We start from the raw sequence: 25,280 nt of genomic DNA, 5'->3' as shown, positions 1-25,280 counted from the left end.
AAAGTTTATTGTTTGCTCTTTACTTTTTAGCAAACTACATGCTCTCTGAAAGGAAAATGCTTGTGGTTTCATTTTAAATTTGAATACTTATAATTGTGTGTAATCTAATGTTGTCTATAAATTCTCTGAACTCAAAACATCCTTAAGAAATAGAAAAATCTACCTACAATGACTACTTGTCCTGAATAACTTGATTTTTTATTATAGAATCTAAAACTTTTCTAGGAGATCTTTTGATTTCTGTTTTTATGATTTTTCTTTCAAAAGGAACTTAAATTCTCCCTCAGTAGATAATTATATGCTGAGAAAAATAAAGCAGAAGCAAAAAAAAAAAAAAAAGAGGCAAAATTTAGAATTTTATGCTGCTACTTGTTCAGAAGAGCTTATGATGGTTCAAATGGGTTAGTTTATTTATCCTATCATCTCTAAGAAGAAGGCATAGCAAATTATATCCACATTTTCGTAGATGAAGGAAGTGAGAAACAGAAATTAAGTGGCTTGCCCAAACTCATGGATTGAATGATAAAGCCAGAATTAAAACCCCATCTTTTAACAGTAATCTTTCTGGTAGATTGTGCTACTTAAGTTGGCTTAAAAGGGTTTCATAAGTTATATATTCATTCTGTTCTACAAATGTTCTTTTGAAATTTCTTTTATCGGGAACTGGAAGTACAAAAACAAGTAAGACGTGGTCCCTTATGTTATTATTCCAGTTAGGGGTGGAGGTGAGAAAATGAGTAGGAATGATGGCAGATATAGAATATAATGGATAATTTTAATATAGCGAGAAAAATGTCTTCATAGAGGTCCAGCATGCTCTGTGAGTTTAGGTGAAGGAACTTCTAACTCTACCAGAATGGGAAAATACCACAGAAAGCTCCTCTTGAAATCTTTTAAGAGTAGCTACAGTGGATATTCCTTTCAGAAATACCGTTAGTTAAGTTTCCTGTGATCAAAATGAGTAGTAAGGATAACTATTGAAAGTGAAAGTCGCTCAGTTGTGTTAGACTCTTTGCAACCCAATGGACTATATAGTCCACGGAATTCTCCAGGGCAGAATACTGGGGTCAGTAGCCTTTCCCTTCTCCAGGGGATCATCCCAATCCAGGGATCAAATCCAGGTCACCCGCATTGCAAACAGATTCTTTACCAGCTGAGCCACAAGGGAAGCCCAAGGATAGCTATTAGGTATACTTAACTAATTATTTCAGTGCTGTTAATTGCTTGTTTGATAAAGTAATTATAATAGCCTGGGCACATGTTTAGAAGCTCTGGAAAGCAGCTGAAGAAACTGCATTTTATATAGTGTCAGATTGGGAAGTGGCACTGGTATTAACAGTGGATGGTTTTCACTGGTGTGGTAGACTTAGGCATCTAATACACGGGCCAAGAATGCCATGATTCTCCTCATTCATATGGCCAGATTCTATATTTAAGCTCTAATTTTGAATTATCAGATTAGTGAAATTTTTTCCCTAAATACTTTAGCATCACAACAGCCATGATACTGTTCTTCTGTGCATGATCCATATGTATTTTATCTACCTGTGAAGTGTTAATGAGGCAATTACATATCTCATGTGGTTGAAGATAGCAAGCATCACTGACATAACAAAATGCATCAAGACTCCTGCCAGTTAGGAGTATGTGATTTAAGAATAGTATGTTTGTAACCAGCTGAAACCCACTTCTCTGTGTCCTTACCTAAAGATGTATCTCCTTTTTCTTCCAAAAAGCAAACAGAAGCAGTCCTAGGCTAGACGGTTCACTGGAGAAACCACTTAGCTCAAAACATCTCTTTCCTACCACTTCCTTTCTCTTCCTTCAAAAGGTCATCCACACTGTTTCTCCCTTTAATAATTTTGTAGCTCATAGCTCTTACAATTTTACTTTAGATCATCTGTAACAAGTATATACGGATCACTTTGGACCTTATTTCACACCTCCACAACCTTTTGCCTGTTTTCCTGAAGAGCGGCAATGCCTTCTCCCTCCCCTACCCACCATCTTACTTTCTCACTCCACTTTCTGTATCATCATGCCTTTCTTTGTCCTCTTGGCTACTAGAAGAGACCTCAACTGTGGTTCAAAATCACCCTTTATAAGTAACAGTCATGAGATCTTAGGTTAGTTATAATATGACTTTCAAGCATATAGAGCAAAATAAGTCATATTTTATAGAAACAAAGTAGGAAGTTAGTGTGAACTTTTTAAAAAAATAAATCAAAGATTGATATTTGTGTAAACTTTTAAGTGAGTTATTTTCATTGTAATTTTGTACTACCCTACAGAATTTAAAATGATAACTTTCTGAATTTTTTGATAGACATGAACTGAAATATTTTTATATCTACTAATTTTCATAAGGGTTTCCCTTGTGGCTCAGCTGATAAAAAATCTACCTTCGATGTGGAAGACCTGGGTTCCATCCCTGGGTTGGGAAGATCCCCTGCAGAAGAAAAACGCTACCCACTCCAGTATTCTGCCCTGGAGAATTCTATGGACTGTATAATCCATGGGGTCTCAAAGAGTTGGATACAGCTGAGCAACTTTCACTTTCATTTTCAATTTTCATGAAGACAGTAAAAGCTAGCATTTATAAAGTAATAGTAATCTAAGAGCCACCTTATTAGTTTTTAGTTTTAAACTTCATATGGCTAGTGAGAAGACATGGTTCTTTTAGAATACCATGGCCCATTTACATATTGGTAATAAATACTAATTTCCTAAAAGGGGATGATAATTTACTTGTTACAAATAGTCTCATGATATGTCAGTAGTGGTCAGGGTATCTTCACTGAAGAAGTCATAAGTAAAACTATAGAATGGGAAAGAACTAACCACAAAAAAGGTCTAAAAGAGACCACTCAGGGAAGATAAAATGGTGTATACAAAGGCCCTAACATATAAGAGACCTTAACAGAGAAAAACCGTGGCCTGGATGGAATAAAGAAAATGGAGGTGAATCCCTAAAAAGGATTCAAGTTGCACACCCAGAAGGAGTCTAAATTGTATTTGGAGTGCAATAATTATGCCTTTGAGACTTATTAAGAATAGTGACATCATGGAATGTGCTTTTAAAAGATGGTTCTAGCTGTTGAGTGGAGTATAGTGGATGCAAAAAGAAGCAGGGTGACCATTGCAGTTATCTAGTCAAGTGGTAGTGTTAATTGGGAATAAGGGGATTTCAGTAGAATTGGAAATAATCACATGGAATAACCTATCTCTGAGAATTTAGGTAGCCAGCACTTTCTGATGAATTTAATATGGGAAATGAGGAAGATGAAGAGTTTCAGGAGGGTGCCCATATTTCTGTTTTGAGCAATCAGCTGAATAATGGTGCCACTGATCCAAGTTGGAAAGAGTGGGGTAAAGGACATCTCCGGGTATGGGAAGCGTAAGGTTAGTTTTAAGCATGTTTGCTTTGAGGTGCTTCTGAGATACACAAGTAGAAGTTCCAGTTTCTGTTTCAGATTGGAGCTCCCAAAAGAAGTCAGTGCCATGAATATAAATTTGGGAGTTGTCAATATGTAGAAATATTTAATATTTCACTCTGTTATAGAGTGAAAACATAAGATTCTAAAAGCGACACCTGAGGAAAACCAACAATTGGATATCCAGTAGAGGAGGGGAAAAAAAAGACTTAAAAGGAGCTGTCTAAGTAGGAAACCAGTCTTGTAAAGAGAGGAAAGTGATTCCTTAAGGGATTGTTCTCACTGTAAGTGGTCACTGAGAAGTAAAATATGAATACAAAAGTGTCTACTGAATTTGGTGCTATGGATGCCATTAGTGATACCATGATGGGAGCTACCAAGTTGCAGAGGAGCTGGAAGTTGACTAAAGTGGGTAGAATAATGAATGGGAAGGGAGAAATTGGAGACAGCAGTAACTAGAGGGGAATGTGGTCAGAGGGGAGACGTTTTGTTTAGTTTGTTTTGTGATAGAGATATAAGGGAACGTTTGTATACTAATGAGAAGGACTCAAGAGAAATGGGAGACAAGGAGGATGGAAGCAGAGCGGGCAGAAGTTAACCAAAGAAGCAAAATCATTGATAAAAGTAAGAGGAGGGGGTGAAGAGAACACACACTGGGAATTGGCCTTCAACTGGTAGGAAATTTCACCCCTTGAGACAGTAGGGAAAAGATTGCTGAGACAAATAGATATATAGAATTAGGCATGGAACAATGAAAAAGCTCTCTTCTGACAACTTGTTTTTTCTTGGTGGAATATGAGACAAGAGCATCAGATAGAGAGGTAAGGTGGGAAAGAACGAGGAAACGTGAATCCATCATTGTGAAAAGTGAGTGATGTTGAGTGTCCATCATGGTTGACCATGAATTTATGTTGCTGCCAGAATACTTGTTTGATTGTCTCCAAGGTTTGACTCAGCTTGGTAGCCAAGATAGTAAAAGGAGGCAGATTGTTGAGCTCATATATGCTTCTATGATTCTTAAATCCTTTCGATTCTTATTTTTTATCGATTGTATCCTATCAACTTTTAAGAATATCTTTGTTCTCTATTTTTTAATACAATTTTAAATAACTGAGTTTCAATATGTGATTTAAGAATGTAATTCACCACTGAAGTACTGTAACATAGACATATGTTTATCAGTTTTAAATTATTTTATATCAGGATCCAAAGTGTGTGGCAATCTATACATCCAGATGTAGGATGGTCTATTTCCCTGTATTCTGAGCCTCAGATACATGTATCCTTACTTGCACTTGAGTGGATTCATGTTCAGGGGAAGATGAATTCCAAGAAAAGCAAAACATTTGAATCTAATTTTCAAGCAATTATGTGTTGCCATTCTGAAATTAATTGACTGTGATGTTTAAGGTAAAATGTGTGGTGAGGGAAGAAAGCTAATAGTTGTTACCCCAAACAGGCAGTCAACTTATTCAAATATGTTAATAAATCATTTATTGTTACTGGGAAGGTTTTAGTTATCATTTTATATTGTATCCACAGCAAATAGCTTATCAAAGAGGGATTACAGATGGTCATTCTGGAAATCTTCAGTGTTTATGGGTTATTGATGTCAGTAACTATAAAGTATTTTTCTGCATTTCTCATTTAAATAGTGGAGCCATATATATGTGTGATTTTTTGTTGTTGAATCTGTGAATTCAAAAAATTTCTGGCTGGACATTTTTGCTCCTCTTCAATGCATTTATAGACTGCTGCCTTGAAAAAACATTAGAATGGCTTACTGGTTTTAACTACATCAAGGACCAAAGCATAAATAAGAATGGGTAATTTATTCCAGTTAACAAATATCAATACATAATGTTTGAGAGGAAAAACTATTTCAGGATATGATGGTCTGCTGTAGAAAAATTAAGTTACTTATGTAATTTAAACACAATCAAATTGTCTGGATTTTAAGCATAATCAAATTTTCTGGAAACATATATGACCTTAATAAAACTTTGATACTCAATAATTCTAAATACTACAGCAGGAATTTTTTTTTTTCCTTTGAGCACATTTATTTGAATGACCAGAAAATGGCAAGGCTTTATATTGAAATAATACATATTTGAATTGTATCTGTAGCCATTAAAAGAGTGTACTATGTATTCTATTATTAACTCCAAATCATTTTATGAATAATTAATATCTACCAAACTGGATAGTATCAGAAACTCTTATCTATTTTTTTAAAACTAAATAAGTCACCTTTGAATATAAAACAATGTTACTTTAAAAACCAAGTTCTATATGTTACTGATACCATTTGGTAAGAAACACTGGACCCTGAAATATAACATCCAACTAACAAACATACCATTTTTTTTCCAGTTCCCTTACCATCATCACCATCCCATTTCATCTCTGATTCTCCATTTGGAGAACTGGAAAATGCCACCACTCTCATTGTCAATAGTAAGGTTACATTCCAGTTATTTTCTAAAAAGTCTGTGCATACATGATAGATTCTTATCATTCCAGGAAGAAGCTCTACTTCTGATGTTCTAGACACATACAAGTCTCCATTCTGTCATCAGGCCTTTCTTAACAAAGGGCTTAGTAAATCCATGGGATTTCTATCTATCAAAGATACACGAGATGAGGAAGATTATTTCAAGGACCTTTCATCAGATAATAACTCTGGACAAGAAGATTCGGAAAATTCCTGCTCCCCTTACCCGTTCAAATCTAGTGGCCCAGAAAAAAAAGCTGTCCCTGGCCTCGACGTGCTTCCCAAGAAGAAGATCTGGGCTTCGTCCATGGACTTGCTTTGTACAGGTGACAGAGACTTCTCTTCTGGGGAGACTGACAGATACCAACGCCGTCTCCCTGAGGCGGTTACCGTGCGGACTTCAACCACTCCTAGAAAAAAGGAGGCAAGATACTCAGATGGAAGCCTAGCCTTGGATATCTTCGGGCCTCAGAAAATGGATCCAGCATTTCACACACGAGACTTGCCCACCTCCTCGGCAATATCAAGTGCTTTGGACCGAATCCGAGAAAGACAAAAGAAACTTCAGGTTCTGAGAGAAGCCATGAATGTAGAAGGTTAGTAATTTTGTGTGTGTTTGAGAGAGAATTGAATCAAATTGTTTACAATTGTGTTTTGAAATAAAAAAGGGTTACGAAACCATTCCATAAGTCTTATTTCCACTGCCAAACCTTTGTACCCAAGTCAGACTCTTTCTTCTTTGTCAGCTTCTGTTCTTCCTCCCACAAAAACCATAACTAAAGTACACTGTTTCCAAAAGTCATCTCTGCTAAGCATACCCGGTCCAGCCACCTTATACTCTCTCCGTGTTTTAGGTAGGCAGGGGCCATGTTTTCAACTGCTTTTTAATCCTCCACAGCATTGTCTTTCATGCACCATCTTGTGGGAGGCTTCCGTAAAGGGCTAGTTCATGGAAATGAGATACAGTTAATCAAAATCAGTTATCCAAAGGAGGCAGCATAGCCTGGTGATAGTGCAGTAGTCTGGAATGACGCTTAGATCCATGTTTTTATTTATTTTTGTTTAGATCTCTGTTTTTTTAAATCATTTAGGTTTATCAGTTTAGACTCAGGCAGCCTAGGCTTGAATTATTTACTCCCTTCAGTAGTTATGTGATCCTTACTTTGGCAATGGGGCTTAATCATGCCAGGTCTTAGGTTAGCCTGTGTGTGTGTGTGTGTGTGCTTAATCACTCAGTTGTGTCCAACTCTTTGCAGCCACATGGACTATTAGCCCACCAGGCTCCTCTGTCCATAGCATTCTCCAGACAAGAATACTAGAGTGGGTTGTCATTGCCTTCTCCAGGGGATCTTCCCAACCTGGGGACTGAACCCAGGTCTCCTACATTGTAGGCATTCTTTACTATCTGAGCCACCAGGGAAGCCCATGTATAAAATGGGCTCAATAAAAGTAAATTAATTCAGTAATGAATGTAAAATGATTACATTAATAAATTAATAATTATTAATTAAATTATTATGAAACTACTATGGGGGCATAAAATGACTATAAATTACCAATTCTTATTATTTATAGGGGAATGCTCTTTCAAAAATACCTGATTGATACACAAAGCACAGTATATTGAATAGAATAAAATTGTGTTCTAGTCATATGATAGAGTCTATTTTTAGTACAGATAGATGGAACAGAAAGCAAAATAAATGTTTTCAATCTCATCCTCTACATTTTTGATGATTAAAGTTTTATATATGCCCCTTGATCACTAGACCCCTGGGACATAACTGATTAAGGGGCTTCTAGTTCAGTGAGAGTAGTAACGTAATGAAGGGTCATATTTATTCAGTATTTTTAAAGTCAATGTCCTAGTTGAATGTTTTTAATTCATAGGTTGCCCTTAAAATACTCCGCTAACGGTTTGTTCTGTTAAGTTTTAAGCATAGTTCTAGAACTGAAAATACATTCCACATTGTGCTTTAATTCTCATTAATGAAGCCTTGCATTTTTTTCAACATAGGAATTGCATATTAGTGAGGAAATTGGAATTATGGAGGAAATTATTGAACACTTAATACTATAGATTTATATATAATTGCACTTTTATAAGCATTAGCCAGCATTATGAGATAGTTGAGTATAACCTGGATCTAAAAACTTTCAAAGTCATGGACTTGCCTGGTCATCCAGTGGCTAAGACTCTTGAGATCCCAATGCAGGGGCCCAGAGTTCGATACCTGGTCAGGGAACTAGATCCTGCATGCATCAACTAAGACTCAGTGAAGTTAAATAAATATTTAAAAGCTTTCAAAGACAGAAAATAAAAAATTAGAAATTTATTTTATGCATGATTTCACTGTTTAAGTCTTAGAGTTGTAACAGCAAAAAATATTTAAAAGCTTTCAAAGACAGAAAATAAAAAATTAGAAATTTATTTTATGCATGATTTCACTGTTTAAGTCTTAGAGTTGTAACAGCAAAAAAACTTTGTAGCTTAAAGTCTCTCTTTTCAGAATTTGTATTTTATGACCATTTAGTGTTACACCACAGCTAACACATGAATATAATTTAGCTTCACATTCTTATGAGCATTCCCTCATGGAGACATTTATATAAATAAATTCTGCCCCATTGTTGTTGGGGGGGAACAGTCCTTCAGTGATTCAAACAGATAGGACCATGGTCGTCTCAGAATATAAGGAGTGAATATACACACCAATTTAGATGGCTTTCTAACATTTAAGAGGTTCAGTGGTATCTTTTCTTAACATGTAAATATTAAAATTGTTGTTATTGTTCAGTAGCTAAGTCATGTCCCATTCTTTGTGACCCCATGGACTACAGCACACCAGGCTCCCCTTTACTTCACTATCTTGTGGAGTTTGCTCAAATTCATGTCCATTGAGTTTGTGATGCAAGCTAACCATTTGCCACCCGCTTCTGCAAGTAGTAATTTGGATATGTGAAGTCTGAGAGAAGTGTTTTTACATTTGAACCTTGGTTGAGAGTTAAATAGTAAAAAAATCAAAACTATGGTGAAAATATTTTTTTAAATTATATTACAGTAAATAGTCGGTTTAGCATGTTTTGCTTGAATATATAATTTATAGGAATTTCCTATAAGTAAGACTCTGTCATGGTTTGCATGTGCATGCATGAATGTGTAAGTGTAAAGAAACTCAAATAGATCAACTTGTTTTCAGATATGCATATATACATATATATCTGTAAAGATAATATATTGAGTTGGCCATAAGGTTACAACCCAAATGAAATTTTTGGCCAACCCAATATAATCTGTATAGACCCTTATTTGTTCAAAATACTAACTCGTTACCTCCCAAAAAAAATTTCTGAATTGAAAAATTTTAGGTTTATTATAAGAGATACAAGAAAAGGAAAAGATTTCCTTTTAAAAGTAAGATAAAATATGCTTTCAATTATTTAATGTAGGACAATTTTTATCCTGAAATCTATCTTTGCATTAAAAGAGTTTTCAGAAGCATTTGCTCCCACAAAATATCTACCAATTTTTTTCCCTAGAGTATATTTCATAACCAAATTAAACAAAATAGAACACCTTGAAAAATGTTGGTTTATTATGGAAATACTTGTACCACCTTAAATAAGCTCCATTATTATATAGTAGTAATAAATTATGATTGTTTTTGACTAAGAGCATTGTTTGAAAGGAATGTTTGAGGTTTGGAATTCAAAAGCAATAACTCTTACTAGTTATTTAGTTGAGTAACTTGCTGGTTTTATGCTGTGCTGTCTTTTTGTAAAGGTAAAATAATTTATGTTGGCTGTGCAAAGTACAGATTGTTAATATGAAGAGTTTAGCTAGTATACTAAGAAGAAAAAAGAATGGAAAATAACAAACCACTTATTTAATTCTTATGAAAAATAGGCTTCATAGATCCCTTTTATGTGTGACAAATCAAGCAGAACAGTGGATATTATTCATGTACCCATTTTCTTGTACACTTTTCTTTTGAAACATTCCTATTTTAAAGCATTTAAAAGTTATAATACTCTAGTTTTTGTGATCTTTACAATTGAAAGTTGTCACTGAGGATCAGTAATTTTAGAATTAGAAGAGGTTTTAGAGCGCATGTGCTTGAGCATGTGAAGATTTAATAGCATACCCAGAATCACATAACTGGTTAATGATAAAGTTTCCATCATTATGGGAGACTGTAAGTTTCCATCATTATGGGAGATTATAAATTTCCATCACAGATTTGGCATTCCAGTCTAAGGATTTCCCACTACATGTTACCTCCTAATTTTTAAAAAAGATGTATTACAGTGTCCAGTGGGATAATATACAATCAGAAGAAAAGAAATTGCTGAATTTCAGTTCATTCTTTGGGGCACATGAACATTCAGGAACTGATGGAAAAGACTGTTGTCTCCTTCAGCCTCAAATGGATAGCTGTTTCCTTTAGCCCAGGCCCCATCCTCTTGAAAGGAACCTGTACCTAAATCATTTCCACAGCGTCTCCTCAGCCGACAAAACCAACCAGCCGACTGGCACAAGGGAGACCAGACTTTAAAATCATGGAGTAGTGCTGGAAGGAACTTGGGTACCATTTTAAACATCTCATTTTCAGGCATCAGACCTCTTAGGTCTCTTCTTAATAACATTATATAATTTTTAATATAATAAAAGTATTTTATTATGAAATAAAGGCTTGTTTGGGTCTTCCTTCAATAAACCATCCTGGGTGAAGGGTTGAGATGGAGCTCCATTTAACCATGTAGCAGACAGAGGGATTTTATTTTCCTTTTTGGGATAGTGTTTTGATGGGGCTCTATTATTACAGGATCTATAAAATGGTTTATCCAGTACCTGATGACATAAGAGAGTAAGCTATCAAAAAGCAATGGTTATTATTAAGTGCTCTGATTCCTTTGGGAACAAAATAAAGTTAAGAACAAGAAAGATTCCAAGAAAGAAATTGTAGTTGAAATTTTAAAATTATAAATAAAAGATTATTACTAAGATTATTAATCATTTCCTACATTCATAAAGCCTTTTCATACTGTTCATGGGGTTCTCAAGGCAAGAATATTGAAGTGTTTGCCATTCTCTTCTCCAGTGGACCATGTTTAGTCAGAACTCTCCACCATGACCCGTCTGCCTTGGGTGGCCCTGCAGGAGATAGTGAAGGACAGGGAAGCCTGGCATACTGCATTACATGGGGTCGCAAAGAGTTGGACGCAACTTAGCAACTGAACAACACTCATAAAGCAGTAGGAGAGGCAGGAAAGAACATAACAGCTTTCTCGCATAGAAACTAGTTTTAAAATTTGATGTCATTCCCTTTTTTTTTTTTTTTTTTTGCTTTATTCTTTTCATTTCACTCTTTCTGCCTTAGCATAGGACTGTCCTATTCTACTCTTTTCCTTCTTCATTTCCAGGCTTTTCTTTTCCACCTCTCTCTGCTCCGTCTCAAGAGCTGAGAAATCGTCTGCTTTCTAATGAGAGTTTCTGTCTCTGTGTTGTTTGTGGGGTAATTACCACAGACTCCCTGTCCATCACTCTGTGGGTTGGCAGCACATTCCTGATTATGAGAGACTGACTTGGAACCGGTACTGTGAGTATAGTATGAACAGACTCCACACCCTGGGTGGGGACCGTGAATAGCATTTGCTTAGAACAGTCAAAACTCCCCTGCATTCTGTGTAATACTAGAAGGGCGAGTGTAAACAACAGATACAATTAAATTCTATAAAAGTGACTATGGTTAAATAGGACTTATTTAAGGAGTTTAAAGTCAACCCATTGTACGTCATGTCTAAATTAAGTGTTGTCTCCTTTCTTTCAATGCTGTGTCTTCTGGTCTAGCCTAGTTTTGCTCTTCTATGACTGCTCTGTGAATGCAGCTTAAACTCTCTTGTGCAACTAGAGTGTGTAAACACTCAAGTATGTGAGCCTGTTCTCATTATTGAGGCATCGTAATACTTCCTTTCCATTCATGTTCATTCCATTGAACTTGAAAGTGCATGTATTTTTATAGTTACATTTCAGAAAAGCAAGAGGGTGGATTCATAAATGTTACAGTTCATCATATTGGATGCTACTAGTGACACTTTATAGGCTTCCCTGGTGGCTCAGGTGGTACAGAATCCACCTGCAATGCAGGAGACCTGGGTTTGATCCCTGGCTTGGGAAGATGTCCTAGAGGAAGGCATGGCAATCCACTCCAGTATTCTTGGCCTGGAGAATCCCCATGGACAGAGGAGCCTGGAGGGCTGCAGTCCGTGGGGTCACAGAGTCAGACACAACTGAGTGACTAAGTACAGTGACATTTTATGGAGAGAGAGGAATGATTGCAATTTCAATTTTTAAAATTTTTGTCTTTCTTTTCTAAGATCCTGAACTAGTAAAGATGAGCTACTCTGTTTATTTCCTTCACTATATTTCCCTCTGGATAGCACCCCTCCCCTCCAAAAAAATAAAGATTGTTATTTGGATTACTCCCCGAACTTAAATAATTTAAATAATCAGTTTCCATAGAAGTAAATATGAATAAACAGGGATTTTATATGATGTTAGTCAAATATCCCATGTATTTAAGTATTAATGACTGAATAATTACACTGAGATAAAAATACGTTTAGTATCTCTGAAGAACACACTAGTATAAATGGATTCAGCGACTTGGCCAGAAAGAATCAAGCGCCCACTGTGTTTCCACAGCTGATGAAATTTTTATTTATTTATTTATGGCTTCACCCCACGGCATGTGGGATATTAGTTCCCCAACCAAGGATCAGATTTGCCATTCCTTCACTGGAAGCACAGTCTTAAACACTGGACTGCAGGGAGTCCCGAGATTTGTGTTTTAGACCAGCATTGCCCAGTAGAACTTCTTCAGTGGAGGAGAAGTACTACATCTACAAATTCCAGCTAAGCAGACTGGACTTCAAGTTACAAGTCACAGGTGACTGTTGGGCATGTGCTTTCTAATGCAACTGCGGAACTGAATATTTTATTTAAATTACATAGCAACACAGGGCAGCTTCAAACCATTCTTATATAGAACTAGTCCAATAAAAAATACCAGTGTTCAATGGAGGGAAAATTGGCTTGAGAAGCATTTGAGAAGAGATACACAGTAAGTTATTCTTTAGCTTAAAAACAACAGAGAATAGACATTTGCTTTTTTGATTTATCCAAGTGGAAAAATGAAACTGCATCTTTAAACACTAAGGAAAGTTAAAAATGAAACCAAAACAAATGTTCCAGTGTCTATATCCATAGTAATATAATACTGATTTTGGAGTCCACAGAAATCCATGGCTACTTTATCAGAAATTAGAGACCTAATTTAACTCATACATGGTTAACATAGACCCGGTTTGGCTTTGATATAGAAACCTTCTGAAAAGCATGGACTGATATGTATTAAGGGAGATTTAAAATAGAGCTTACTGGTAATGAGTATCTACACAAGCTTTAAGACCCAACAGTTTGGGGGGTTTTTTGGCCACACCATGTGTCATGCGAGGTCTTAGTTCCCCAGCCAGGGATCTGTGGGCTCAGAATCTTAACCACTGGACCACTAGGAAAGTCCCAAATGCAGGGTTTTTATTTTTGTTTTTGTTTTTTCTTTGTTGTTGTTATTTTTGGTCACATAGCATGTGGTAAATCTTAGTACCCTGACCAAGAATTAAACCTGCACTCCTTGCATTGGAAGCATGAAGTCTTAACCACTACACCACCAAGAAAGTCCCCCAACAGTTATAACCCCCAAAATATTTCATTTCATCCCAGTCTCTCAGTTCCTTCTATTGTCCATGGACTGTAGAACTAGCTTTCTAAATTGATCTCTTAGCTATAATTTGTCCTCCATTTTGCAGATTTGAATACATTTCTTCTCTGCCTGCAGCCGCTTAATAACTTTTCATCTGTTGAGCAGGATAAAATTCAAGCTCCTTAGATTACGTCATTTAAGGCTTTCCATTATTTCCATTATCAGTTCTCTCCAGTCTTACCCTTTTGCATTTCCCATCTCACAAGTCGCTCCAGCAATATATGTGTTCTCTCTCCCTCCTTCCCCCGCTTCCTCCCCTAATACGTGCCATTTTATATTATCATGATTTTATTCATGCAGCTTTCTGCCTTAAGACTTTAAACTTTCTCTCATCTTCACACTTCAGGATGATGGCCTGTATTTTTCACTGAAATTATTTGTTTTGAGGATCTTGTTTCTCCTCTTGTAGACACTGGAATTTTGCCCGGGTCTAATTCATGGCTATATCCTTAGTGTCTACCACTCTGCCAGACATATAATAGATACTCAGTTAATCTAAGCTGAATATTGCAACATGGCTCTTAACACTAAATATTTAGTGTATTCAGTCGTGATTTTTCGGATACAGAATACAATAATATTCTCTGAATTATACTATATAGTGAGGAGAAATCTCACCTTCGTCTCCTGTTTTGTCCAGCTCTAAGAGAAAATCACATACTTGTCAATCACAGCCTGACCAATCAACAGCAAATGCAATCACTTTTCTTTAGAGCTCTGTACTGTTTGAAAGCTTTAGGGGGGACAGTTGAAGTCATGACAACAAAGGATGCTAGAGGATGCTGGAAGAGTGGTATAGCTGGCCTAGATTTGTGGCTACGATGTTATACACAGCCCTTGTAGAGGAACTGTTCACTCTTGTAGCAATCCTACTCTGCACAGATGTTCCATCTATAAAGTCATTTATATTTCACAGAATATTCATCTCTTACGTTCCTTGTTTGTACATATATATATATTCATACTTACATGAGCTCCGTTCCTCCTTATTAAAAATTTTATTGATCGTGTCTGGCTCTCAAAGAATTTTAGGATATGTTATCTTCTTGTATCATGCAGTGTGATGTAATATAGAATACACTGGACTCTATTGATCATAAAGAAGGTACAATCTCTAATCTCCAGAAGTTAACCCTCTAAAAAGAAGCATAGAGAAAAACACTTGGTACGTGAATACACAGTGTTCTCACTTTTGTTTGTCTGCTTATTCGAATATTGAAATATTTTATTTATTAGGAACCATAGCTATAAAAATGCAGGGGTTTAATTTTCTTTTTTTCCCCAACAATTCTAGCAACAAAACCAGCCATCTTAGTGCATTTCTGTTTGAAACTTTTTTCTGTAATTTGGGTCATGTATTAAAGGAAATAAAGAAATGCTAGGTTAAAAGTGTTTATTTAATTCCTGATGTTGCAATTACCTGAGTCTCAGTTTCTTCATGTTACTTGTCTGAGCTTGAATATGTGTCACTTGTAAATGGTGCTTTTCGATTACACTTTGTGCTGGCTTAGGTTCATTTTAACATGAAGATTGTAGATTTTCGTGTTTCATCTAAAACAGCTTTACGTAACTGCTGTATATCATGCAAGTCTTCATAACCCTGTGCCACAACTTTGTATGTTTTAAGTGTTAAGTGTGTTAAGTGTTGGTGGAAATTGTGGCTCTTAATTGTCAAGGATTTATGATAGAATACTAACCTATGGAAAAACTGCCTTTTATGTTGCTATGTACAAGTGGAGTCAGTGCTCTATTAGAGTTGGCATTTAGATAATCCAGATTAAAGGATAGTAAAATATTTGTCAGATTTTTATGCATTGTCATCTGGCATAAAGATGGTATACTCTTAATTATGGTAAATTAATACTAGAAATTAAAAGATATTGTCAGAGAATGTATATTTACAGAATCTCTATAACTAGACTTTACCAAGATTTTTTATTATTAAAATATAATTGCTTTACAATATTGAGTTAGTTTCTGCTGGACAATGAAGTAAATCAGCCCTATGTATACATATGTCCCCTCCTCTTGGATGTTCCTCCACCTGCATCCCACCTCTCTAGCTAATCACAGAGCACCCAGTTGACCGTCCTGTGCTTTATAGCAGGCTCCCACTAGCTATCTATTTTACACATAGTATCATATATATATGTCAGTCCTAACCTCCCAATTCATCCCACCCTCCCTTTCCTACCCCCACATCCATGTCTGTTCTCCTCATTAATTCTTTAAGCCATTCTTCTGCGGTCCCTATTTTTCTCATCCTCTCACCACTATTCAACAGATTGCTTTCAGGAGACACTGTATTCCTCTGTCTTTATGTATCTACATTACACACACACATACACGCACACACTGAATTTGGTGCTGCTTTTTTTGGTGACTTGTATCCAGGCTAATTTTATTCTCCCATTGTTTTCTTTTGCACTCATTATTATTTCTACATTAAGATTCTTAATTCCAACCTCAAATTCCATGTCTAAAAACTGTCCTTGTAGGAAGTCAGAGATGGAAATCATGTAGTGAAATGAGGAATAATCATGATCCTAAAGGAATTCTAGTATATGGATTTCTGCAGTGTAGATTTCATTTAAATATTTACTAGCTGAGAAGTTTGCAGACCAAAAATTAGATACTGAATCTAATTTTACCCTACAAGTCAAATAAATTCAGTTCTCCAATTATAATGGTGACAGCTTAAAATTTTGCTTACAGTTTTAGCACTGCCGTGAAAGTAACTACATGTATATTTTATAAAATGGGTATTTGAATATTCTTAACAGGTTCATTGCACATGACTTAAGAACTTTGGCATTCAGAAAACTTTGTAATGGTCTATAAATACTTAGGGGCATCTCGTTTTTTTAAAAAAAAAAGTCTAAAACTTTCTAATTAAAATAACAGTTATTAGATTTTGTTGATGCTGGGAGATGAGTACATATGAGGACTTACTGTGTACTCTTGTCTTCATGTCTGTTGAGTTTTCATAATAAAAAGTTGTGTTTTTTGGGTTTTTTTTAATCACTTGGTAATACTACATTCCTAGGATCTGGACCAAACCTAAATGCTAATATTATACATTTAAGTGTAGACAGAAAACATATCTGTGTTGTTTGGTTCCTCTGAAAAGAAGTTATTAATAATGTTAGGATCTTGTGGAAAATTAGAGATTACCCTTCTTTTGTTGACTAGATCAGAGGAATAAAGCCTGTATCTATCTAGTTAGTATCTTTTAGTGTTAGTCGCTCAGTCGTGTCCAACTCTTTGCTACCCCATCTACTATAGCCTGCCAGGTTCCTCTGTCCATGGAATTCTCCAGGCAAGATTACTGGAGTGGGTAGCTATTCCCTGCTCCAGAGGATCTTCTGACCTGGGACTGAAGCCATACTCTGCCGCACTGCGGGCAGAGTCTTTACCGTCTGAGCCACCAGGGAGGCCCAGAGTCAGTGTCTGCTTGGTGCCTTTTGTGTAGATCATCAGAAAGTCAAGAAGTGTTTCTTTCCAGGTGATCTGGAAAATATGCCACTCCATATGCACCAATGCAGATGATCTTGGTACAGGAAATGTAATTTGTTAATAATTCATGAAACTGTTACATTTACTATTCAGAAATGGAAGCTTGTAAGGCTAACCTTTCTCATAAGCACAACTGAGTAGTAAATTTTGACTGAAAACTGAAATCTGATTATAGCCTTCTTATAAGCATGACTGAGTAATAAATGTTGCCTGGGAACTGTAATATCGTTAGATCTGCCATGCCATTGCATGAAAGGAACATGGCTAACAACATTCTTTTTTAAAGGTACATTCCAGAATACAAGAAGCTCACAAAAAATCCCTACCACTTAATTAACATAGATATACCACTCCTGTTTGTTTTTTTTTTTAATCTGAGTTTAATGTTTTTTTGTAATTTATTTTTTAATTGGAGGAAATTTGCTTTACAATGTTGTTGATTTCTGCCATACAACAATGCAAATCAGTCATAATTATATATGTATGCCCTCTCTCTTGAGCCTCTTTCCTTTCCCACCACCCGACCCCTCTAGGTCATCACACCCCTCCTGATTTAGAAGAGGGATAAAAAGGTCTTCCTACCCTCAATTTTCCTGCCATGCTAGTCATCCAGTTCATGTTTCTGGAGTGCTTGTGCCCAGTTACTCTAAAATGGTAAACCATTGTAAGCCAATGTCCTTCCTCCCCCAGGTGTGGTACTGAGAACATTTAAAGACCAACAGTTCATCTAGGGAAGATGCTTTATTGTTATATTTTTAAGAGGGTTTGTCAAAGTTACATTAATTTGTCTTACAGAGGAATCCAAGGGTTGAAAAAAGTTTACTAATGTTGTCAATAAAGGAAACAAGGAGGAAAAAGGAAATAAAATATAGGCAAGCTGAAAACAAGGAATGTGGACCTGTGAAATAATGTAAGAACAATTATAAAGCACCACCAAAGAACAGAAATTGAAATTAAAATTTACTCTCTTACAGCCACTTTGCAGAAATAGTTATGAAACAGTAAATTCATGAAATTGTTGTTGCATGGCATAGATTCACGTGACTGAGGTTCTCTACTCTGTCTACTGAATAGGTTTATTGCAACTTTCAGCTTTTCTTTGTGAGGTAAAACTATATTGCCTCCATCCTTGTGGGTCTTCTCTTTGGCCTTGTTGGTTTTACCGTCCTATAGGTTACAATGCCAGGTTTGGCATTTGGTCAAGTTACCTTGGGAAAATCCCTCAAAACTTTTCCATGGAAGTTCTGTACAACAAAAGAAAAAGTTCTTTGTTGCTCCTTGAAAATAACATTCTTCTTACATAATCATTTAACTATGTTCATTAAATTCAAGTAGTATTAGATAAAGCTATTATTTGACATCTTATATAATCCTTTCAAATCATGTTCCTCTTATACCAGAGGAATTTGTTTTATTTTGTTTTTTATTTTACCATGTCACTTCCTGTGGTAGCATGGAATCCTTTTTTTTTTAAGTGCTGGTCAATATTTGTCTTTTCAATTCCAGAGCTCTTTTAATTATAGTTTTATTTGACACTTACATTCACTGTATACAAAGCTGGACAAAGTAGGAGTCACGTATATTATACCTGCTTCACCAGGTAAACATTGTTATAAGAACAATACACAATATCCTGTCCGTCAAATCCATGGCCATTTATCCTCCTACTCCTCCCGGCATGACGTCTACCCTTTGCCTCAGCATGACCTCCCATTTTTCCAGCCCATCATTTCCATTCTGATTCTACAAGCCTAGTCTCTGTGGTGCCATTTAATTATTTCATTCATTCATCTCTTTTTATTTTTATTTTTAATAAGCTCTCTTAAAATACCTTCTAGCACAAGGGAATAATTCATTTTGTGAAATACCTGCCCTCAAGTTAACAAGTAAAAAAGAAGCCCTCACATACGTTGATCATCTGTTACCTTGGATCCCACACCACTCCTTGGGTATTTCCCATGGTCTGCTTTCTCTAGTGCCTAGAAAAAGCCACACAACCATTCTGATTGGCTTCAGTAAAATTCATGCTTTCTAGCCTCATCTAAACTCTCATTGCTACATAATAGCTTTCACGCGTATTTGCTGATTCTTATCACAGCAGAATTTCTTTAGTCTTCTTGGGAAGTGGTTTACTTTCCTTGCCAGGAATGAGGCATATTTCTAGTACAGGTTTCTTAGGATTGCCTCTGTTTTTTCACTCCTTTCTTTGTTTCCTTTCTCTTAAGAAGGAAAGGTTCTTCCTTCCTCCTACATTAGCCATCTTATGTATGTTGGGTCTTCTCCCATCTCCTGTTTTTCCTTCACATTTTTCCATCTGTATTCCCCTCCGTCATTTGCAATCTCCTCCAATCTACAGTCGTCTTATCCACTGCTTAAAAACATTCTCAAACATTTCTCTCTGCCAAAAAGACCCTAATAACTCATTTAGTCTCATTTAGTTTGTTTTTGTTTAAATCTTTCTCCTTTCTCAAATCTTCGAACTTCTTTAAAGAACAGTGTTACTCATTTTCTCAGTTTCCTGTCTTCCAGCCTGATTTGGCCCCTCACCTGTCTGTGCAATGGAAATAGTCCTCTTTAAAGATCATCAGTGACCTTTGTGTATCACTTATATTCCTCTGTTCATTCATTTATTCATATCCACTCAGAAAATATTTATTTTGTGTTTGCTATGCATCAGACGCTTGCTTGATAATAAAGGTACATCTGAAAAAGATACAGTCCTTTTTGCCTAAGTTTGTGATTTAGGTAGAGGAAAACAAACAGGTGGGGAAAGAACTATAAGGCAGTGAAGAGTTACAGTTATATAAGCATAAGGCAATATGAAAGTATCAGAAATGGTGTATAACTCAGTCTTTAGGTGGTCATGAAAGCTTTTGTGAACAGGAAAGGTTTTTTTCCTTTAAGTCTTCTCTTAAAGGACAAAGAAAAAGGATTCAAAAGAAAAGAGGAGGAAGAGCATTCTAGCAGGAAGAGTATCTGAGGAAGGAATTTAAAAGTTTATATGCTTTTGGTTATTTGTAAATTCAGTAGCAAGAGTGGAAAATCTGGAGAACTGGGTGGTGATGATGCCCTGAAACAAGGGTTCTACCTAGATTGAGTTTTTCAAGTTCTCTGTCAATATTTGTGTGCCCGTGTGTTTTAGGGCTGCGGGAGGAGAGAGGTCTATGCTTTTCATGATTCTAACAAGTTAGAACCTATATATTCACAGCATGTAGAGCTACTGCTGTAAATGTAGTCGTGGATCAACTTATGAAAGGCTTTGAATACTAAGGAGACATTGAACTATATCTTAAAAACTCTAGTTTGAAGAAGTTTAAGAAATACAGCAATGTGCTCAGATTTTCGTTCGTGGAAAGTTCACTCTCTGTAATGTGCATTATAATATGAGACAAGCAAGACTGCAGAAAGGGGAATCTAGGACAGTTAAAAGTAGTCCAGGCATGAGACTTATCATGGAATTATCATCTATGCTAGTGATCACAGAAGTGTGAAGATGAGGGGCTGAGGCAGAGACATTGAGAAGGTAGCATTTAGATTTCAGTGGAGTGCTTCCCTCCTCGTACAGAGCATACACCGCACAACCCTGCACAGACCCCCAGCCACTCCCAGTGCTTACTGATCTCATTCTGGTGGAACTAAATGTCCCATCTTGAGTATTTTGTATTTCTACATTAAAAAAAACAAAAAACAAAAAACTTGTATTGGTGTATAGCCAATTAACAATGGTGATTAACAGTATTGTGATAGTTTCAGGCAGACAGCAAAGGGACTCAGCCATACATTTATATGTATCCATTCTCCCCCAGTCTGTCTTCCCATCCAGGCTACCACATACCATTGAGCAGAATTCCTTGTGCTACACAGTACATCCTTGTTGGTTACCCATTTTAAATATAGCAGTGTTGTACTTCTGCATTTTAAATTATTTGAGCTTGGGGCTGGGTGTCTGGATTTTTCTATCCCTAATAGCACCTGAAACAGAATGATGTTTATATAGCATCTGCTCTGTTCTGAGAGCTTTGCATATGAGTTCGGTTAATGCTACAATAACCTTAGGAGATGTGCATTTCCCTTATACCCTCTTTTCAATTGAAGAAGAGTCACAGGAAAGTTAAATACCGTCCCCATATCATGCACTTGGTGAGTAGTAGACCTGAGATTCAAACCCAGGCAATATGGTTTCAGAGTCCAGGACCCTAACCAGGATGCCAAACCACCTCAAAATTGTAGTCACATTTTTAAATGACTATCCAGTGATTAGTAAATTTAAAGCAATAGATGTTCTGGTCTCACAAGAATAAATGTAGTGCTTTATATGATTGTGGAACAGCTAATGAGATTGCTTTCTAATGTTTTTGTTTTAATCCTTTCAGAACCAGTTCAAAGATACAAAACTTACCACAGTGATCTCTTTAGTACATCCAGTGAAAGTCCATCTATTATTTCCTCTGAATCGGATTTCAGGCAAGGTAAGAAGCATCTGAACAAGCAAAACATTCATAAGAAACCATGATTGTGCTGTTTGGCACCCTACTCCAGTACTCTTGCCTGGGAAATCCCAGGGATGGCGGAGCCTGGTAGGCTGCAGTCCGTGGGGTCTCAAAGAGTCGGACACGACTGAGCGACTTCACTTTCACTTTACACTTTCACGCACTGGAGAAGGAAATGGCAACCCACTCTAGTACTCTTGCCTGTAGAATTCCAGGGATGGGATCCTGGTGGGCTGCCTTCTATGGGGTCACACAGAGTCGGACACGACTGAAGCAACTTAGTAGCAGTATACCAGATACCTAGAATAGTCAAATTAATACTGTCAGAAAGTTCTTTCGTAGATGCCAGGGCGGGGAATGGGGAGTAAGTGCTTGATGGGGACAGAGTTTCAGTTTAGGAAGGTGAAAAATTTGGGCGATGTATGATGGTGAGTGTTGCAAAACAATGTGAATGTACTTAGTGCCACTCAGCTGTACAGTTAAATATGGTTAAGAATAGTACGTTTTATATTATGTGACTTTTACCACAATTGAAAAAAAAACATTTAAAAAAGAAGCTATGATTTTTGTTCTTTCAGTAGTGTTGAGATATAAGGTGTAAAAAGAATAATTCTATATAAAAATTTTTAATTACAAAAAGCTTCCAATTACTCATTTTAACACTGTTATAAGTACGTAAGGGCTTCCCTCATAGCTCAGTTAGTAAAGAGTTGGCCTGCAGTGCAGGAGATCTGGGTTCAATTCCTGGATCAGGAAGATCCCCCGGAGAAGGAAATGGCAACCCACTCCAGTATTCTTGCCCGGAGAATCCCTTGGACAGAAGAGCCTGGCAGGCTATAGTCCATGGGGTCGCAGGAGCCAGACATGATTTAGTAACTAAAACCACCATAGGAACTTAATAGCAGTTTCATCAAACAGCAGTATAGTCATTTTCAAATGCTAAGTCGCTTCGGTCGTGTCCGACTCTGTGTGACCCCATGGCCTGCAGCCTACCAGGCTTCTCCATCCATGGGATTCTCCAGGCAAGAATATGAGAGAACATAATTCATTGTTTTCAAAAATAAAATGACTGCCACTGAAGAGTTTAATGACATTATATCATTAATTTGATTATGTGAATATGATTTGTAAAAATTATCTTATGTGTCTTCTGAGCGCTTATGTTTTAAATAAGATTATTTCATATTTTTATGATTTGTGCTATTCCTTTTCATTCACAATTAGTGAGAAAAAGTGAAACTTCAAAGAGATTTGAATCCAACAGTGGTCTCCCAGGCGTAGATGAAACACCAAGTCAAGGCCAGTCACAGAGACCAAGGTATGTAATATGAAAAAATGGTAATATATTTCCAGTTGCATGTGGTTTTTTTCTTCATTAGAATCAAGGAGAATATTTTTTTAATTATTCTCTTCCCTCTGTTTTCTCCATTCTCTTTTTCTTCTCTCCTCTTTAAGTTCTTGCAAATTCAATTATATAAAAGATGTTACAATTGTTTGAGTTATTGGAATCTTTTAAAATTAGAATTGGCCCTGATTATTTTAGTTTGTGCTTGATTTTTTTAAATTGCCAATATGAATATAAAATAACTAACAGTATGGATGTTCTAAAGGTATAGCATTAAACATCTATGAGAAGATATAAACTTTGATTTCTAAAAGAATAATGCTTTTTTCAAAAGGTTACATGGGCTCAACAAGTAGGCTTTCAGTACTATTTAATGAATAATTAGTAGATTACTACTAAGTAACCTATCATGTGAAATCTGTTATATAAAAAGTTAAGTTTTCACTACATCTTCCTGAATTAAAAGAAGCTATCTTGTACTTAAACTTTTTTTTAAGCCCAGTTTGGACTGTTTAGAGTTCATTTTCATACTGAGACACTCAGCATACTTATAAGATTAACCCTAGCAGTTATTCTTGTGGTATTATAACTGTGGGTTGATTTACTTTGAAGTGAAATGTGTCAACTCAGTACTGAATATATTAATGTGTGTCTTCTTCATGTGTGCACAGATCCCTTACATGAACAGAAGCATATTGTTAAAGTTAAGCATTAATTTGAAATTCATAGTGTAATATTAGAGAATCAGAAGTTGCTTCAGAATTTACTACCAAACGATAGTAATACTTTTAAATTTGATATCTCAGTTCATTTGATTTAGGTACCATTATATACAAAAGTATCATTTGGAAATTAACAAAAACCTGCCCCTTAGCTGATTAATTCTGGCAGGCAAATGTTTCATACCCATAAACTGTTAATAGTCTAGGTAACCCTACCCATGTGATTAAAGCAGACAGTTTATCCAGGGTTAACACTCCAAGTAATTACATACATTGCACTAAAATTATTCTGTAATATTTCAGTTTTTATGAAATTTATGTCTTTTTCTCGTGTTCCTTTTTAAAATGTCCGTGATACTTTCTATGAGGAAAGTTCTAATCAGTGTTCATTTGCCTAAAGTGATATAATCTTCACATAATAGCACTGTATATTACTATAACCCCATTGTGGGAATAGTAATTGCAGTGAGCCTATTTTGGTAATTTTGACCAAAGAGATTAGAGACAAAGATAGATCTATGCTTGATAGTAGATAGTTTTATTAAAGAAGCAAAACTGTTTGGAGATGACCAGCAATAAGAAGCAAATGTTGAATTGCACTAAGGTCTGTGTTGAATTGAGGAAGTCACCCCTCTCTATATCTGTAATTTAGAGAAAGCTTACAGTTAATATGATGCCTTTTTAGCTTAATCAAAAGAAGGAATAGAGAGCGATGGAAGAATTGTTGGAATTATATGTTAAAATTGATTGATTTTATAGTCAGTTTGCTAGTTATTTAGAAAACATATTCCTCCAAACAAAGTTAAATCATTTTGTGAGACTTACTTCAGTTTTCTTGAGACGGTAACTTAAAAGCATAGGGATTATAAGAGAATCTTAGTTTTGACTGTTTCCAGGTTTTTTTTAGGAAACAATAACATTAAAGTGTTAGCTCATCAGATCATAATTTAGTGATAAGCTGCTTTTATTTCACACTTTAAGATGTTAAAAAACACAACTTGATGTTCATAGCATCTGCATTAGATATAGGTGAAACAGAAATATTTCTTTCAAGGAGAAGTTGACTGTTATTGTTGTTTAGTTGCTAACTTGTGTCCAACTCTTTGAGACCCCACGGACTTAAGCACACCAGGCTTCCTTGTCCTTCACTGTCTCCCAGAGTTCACTTGAACTCATGTCCATACAGTCGGTGATGCCATCCAGCCATCTCATCCTCAGCTGCCCCCTTCTCCTCCTGTCCTCAGTCTTTCTTAGCATCGGGGTCTTTTCCACTGAGTTGGCTCTTCACATCAACATGCAGCTTCCAGTGAATATTCAGGGTTGATTTCCTTTAGGATCGAATGATTTGATCTCCTTGAAGTCCAAGGGACTCTCAAGGGTCCACGGTTCAAAAGCATCAATTTTTTGGCACTTGGCCTTCTTTATGATCCAACTGTCACATGACTACTGGAAA

General features: G+C 36.2%; 1 protein-coding gene across 28 annotated transcripts in view; it reads left to right on the top strand.

The window, feature by feature from the left end:
• Nucleotides 1–25,280, top strand: part of PTPN13 (protein tyrosine phosphatase non-receptor type 13) — a 224,006-nt gene that overhangs the window by 99,300 nt on the left and 99,426 nt on the right. For 17 of the 28 annotated variants that reach the window (XM_086404911.1, XM_086404897.1, XM_086404908.1 and 14 more), the window contains 3 exons: nucleotides 5,961–6,527; nucleotides 21,644–21,739; nucleotides 22,985–23,078. In XM_086404911.1, coding sequence (XP_086261037.1) covers nucleotides 5,961–6,527; nucleotides 21,644–21,739; nucleotides 22,985–23,078 — 757 coding nt within the window. The remainder of the gene's footprint in view (nucleotides 1–5,960; nucleotides 6,528–21,643; nucleotides 21,740–22,984; nucleotides 23,079–25,280) is intronic. The other 11 variants (XM_086404916.1, XM_086404914.1, XM_086404907.1 and 8 more) reach the window with 1 other exon arrangement.

The sequence above is a fragment of the Bos grunniens genome, chromosome 6 (assembly GCF_055505025.1).
Source record: "Bos grunniens cultivar Pamir isolate PY7600 chromosome 6, Bosgru_T2T1.0, whole genome shotgun sequence".
Lineage (NCBI taxonomy): Eukaryota > Metazoa > Chordata > Mammalia > Artiodactyla > Bovidae > Bos > Bos grunniens.
This window is presented reverse-complemented; position numbering and strand designations above follow the sequence as displayed.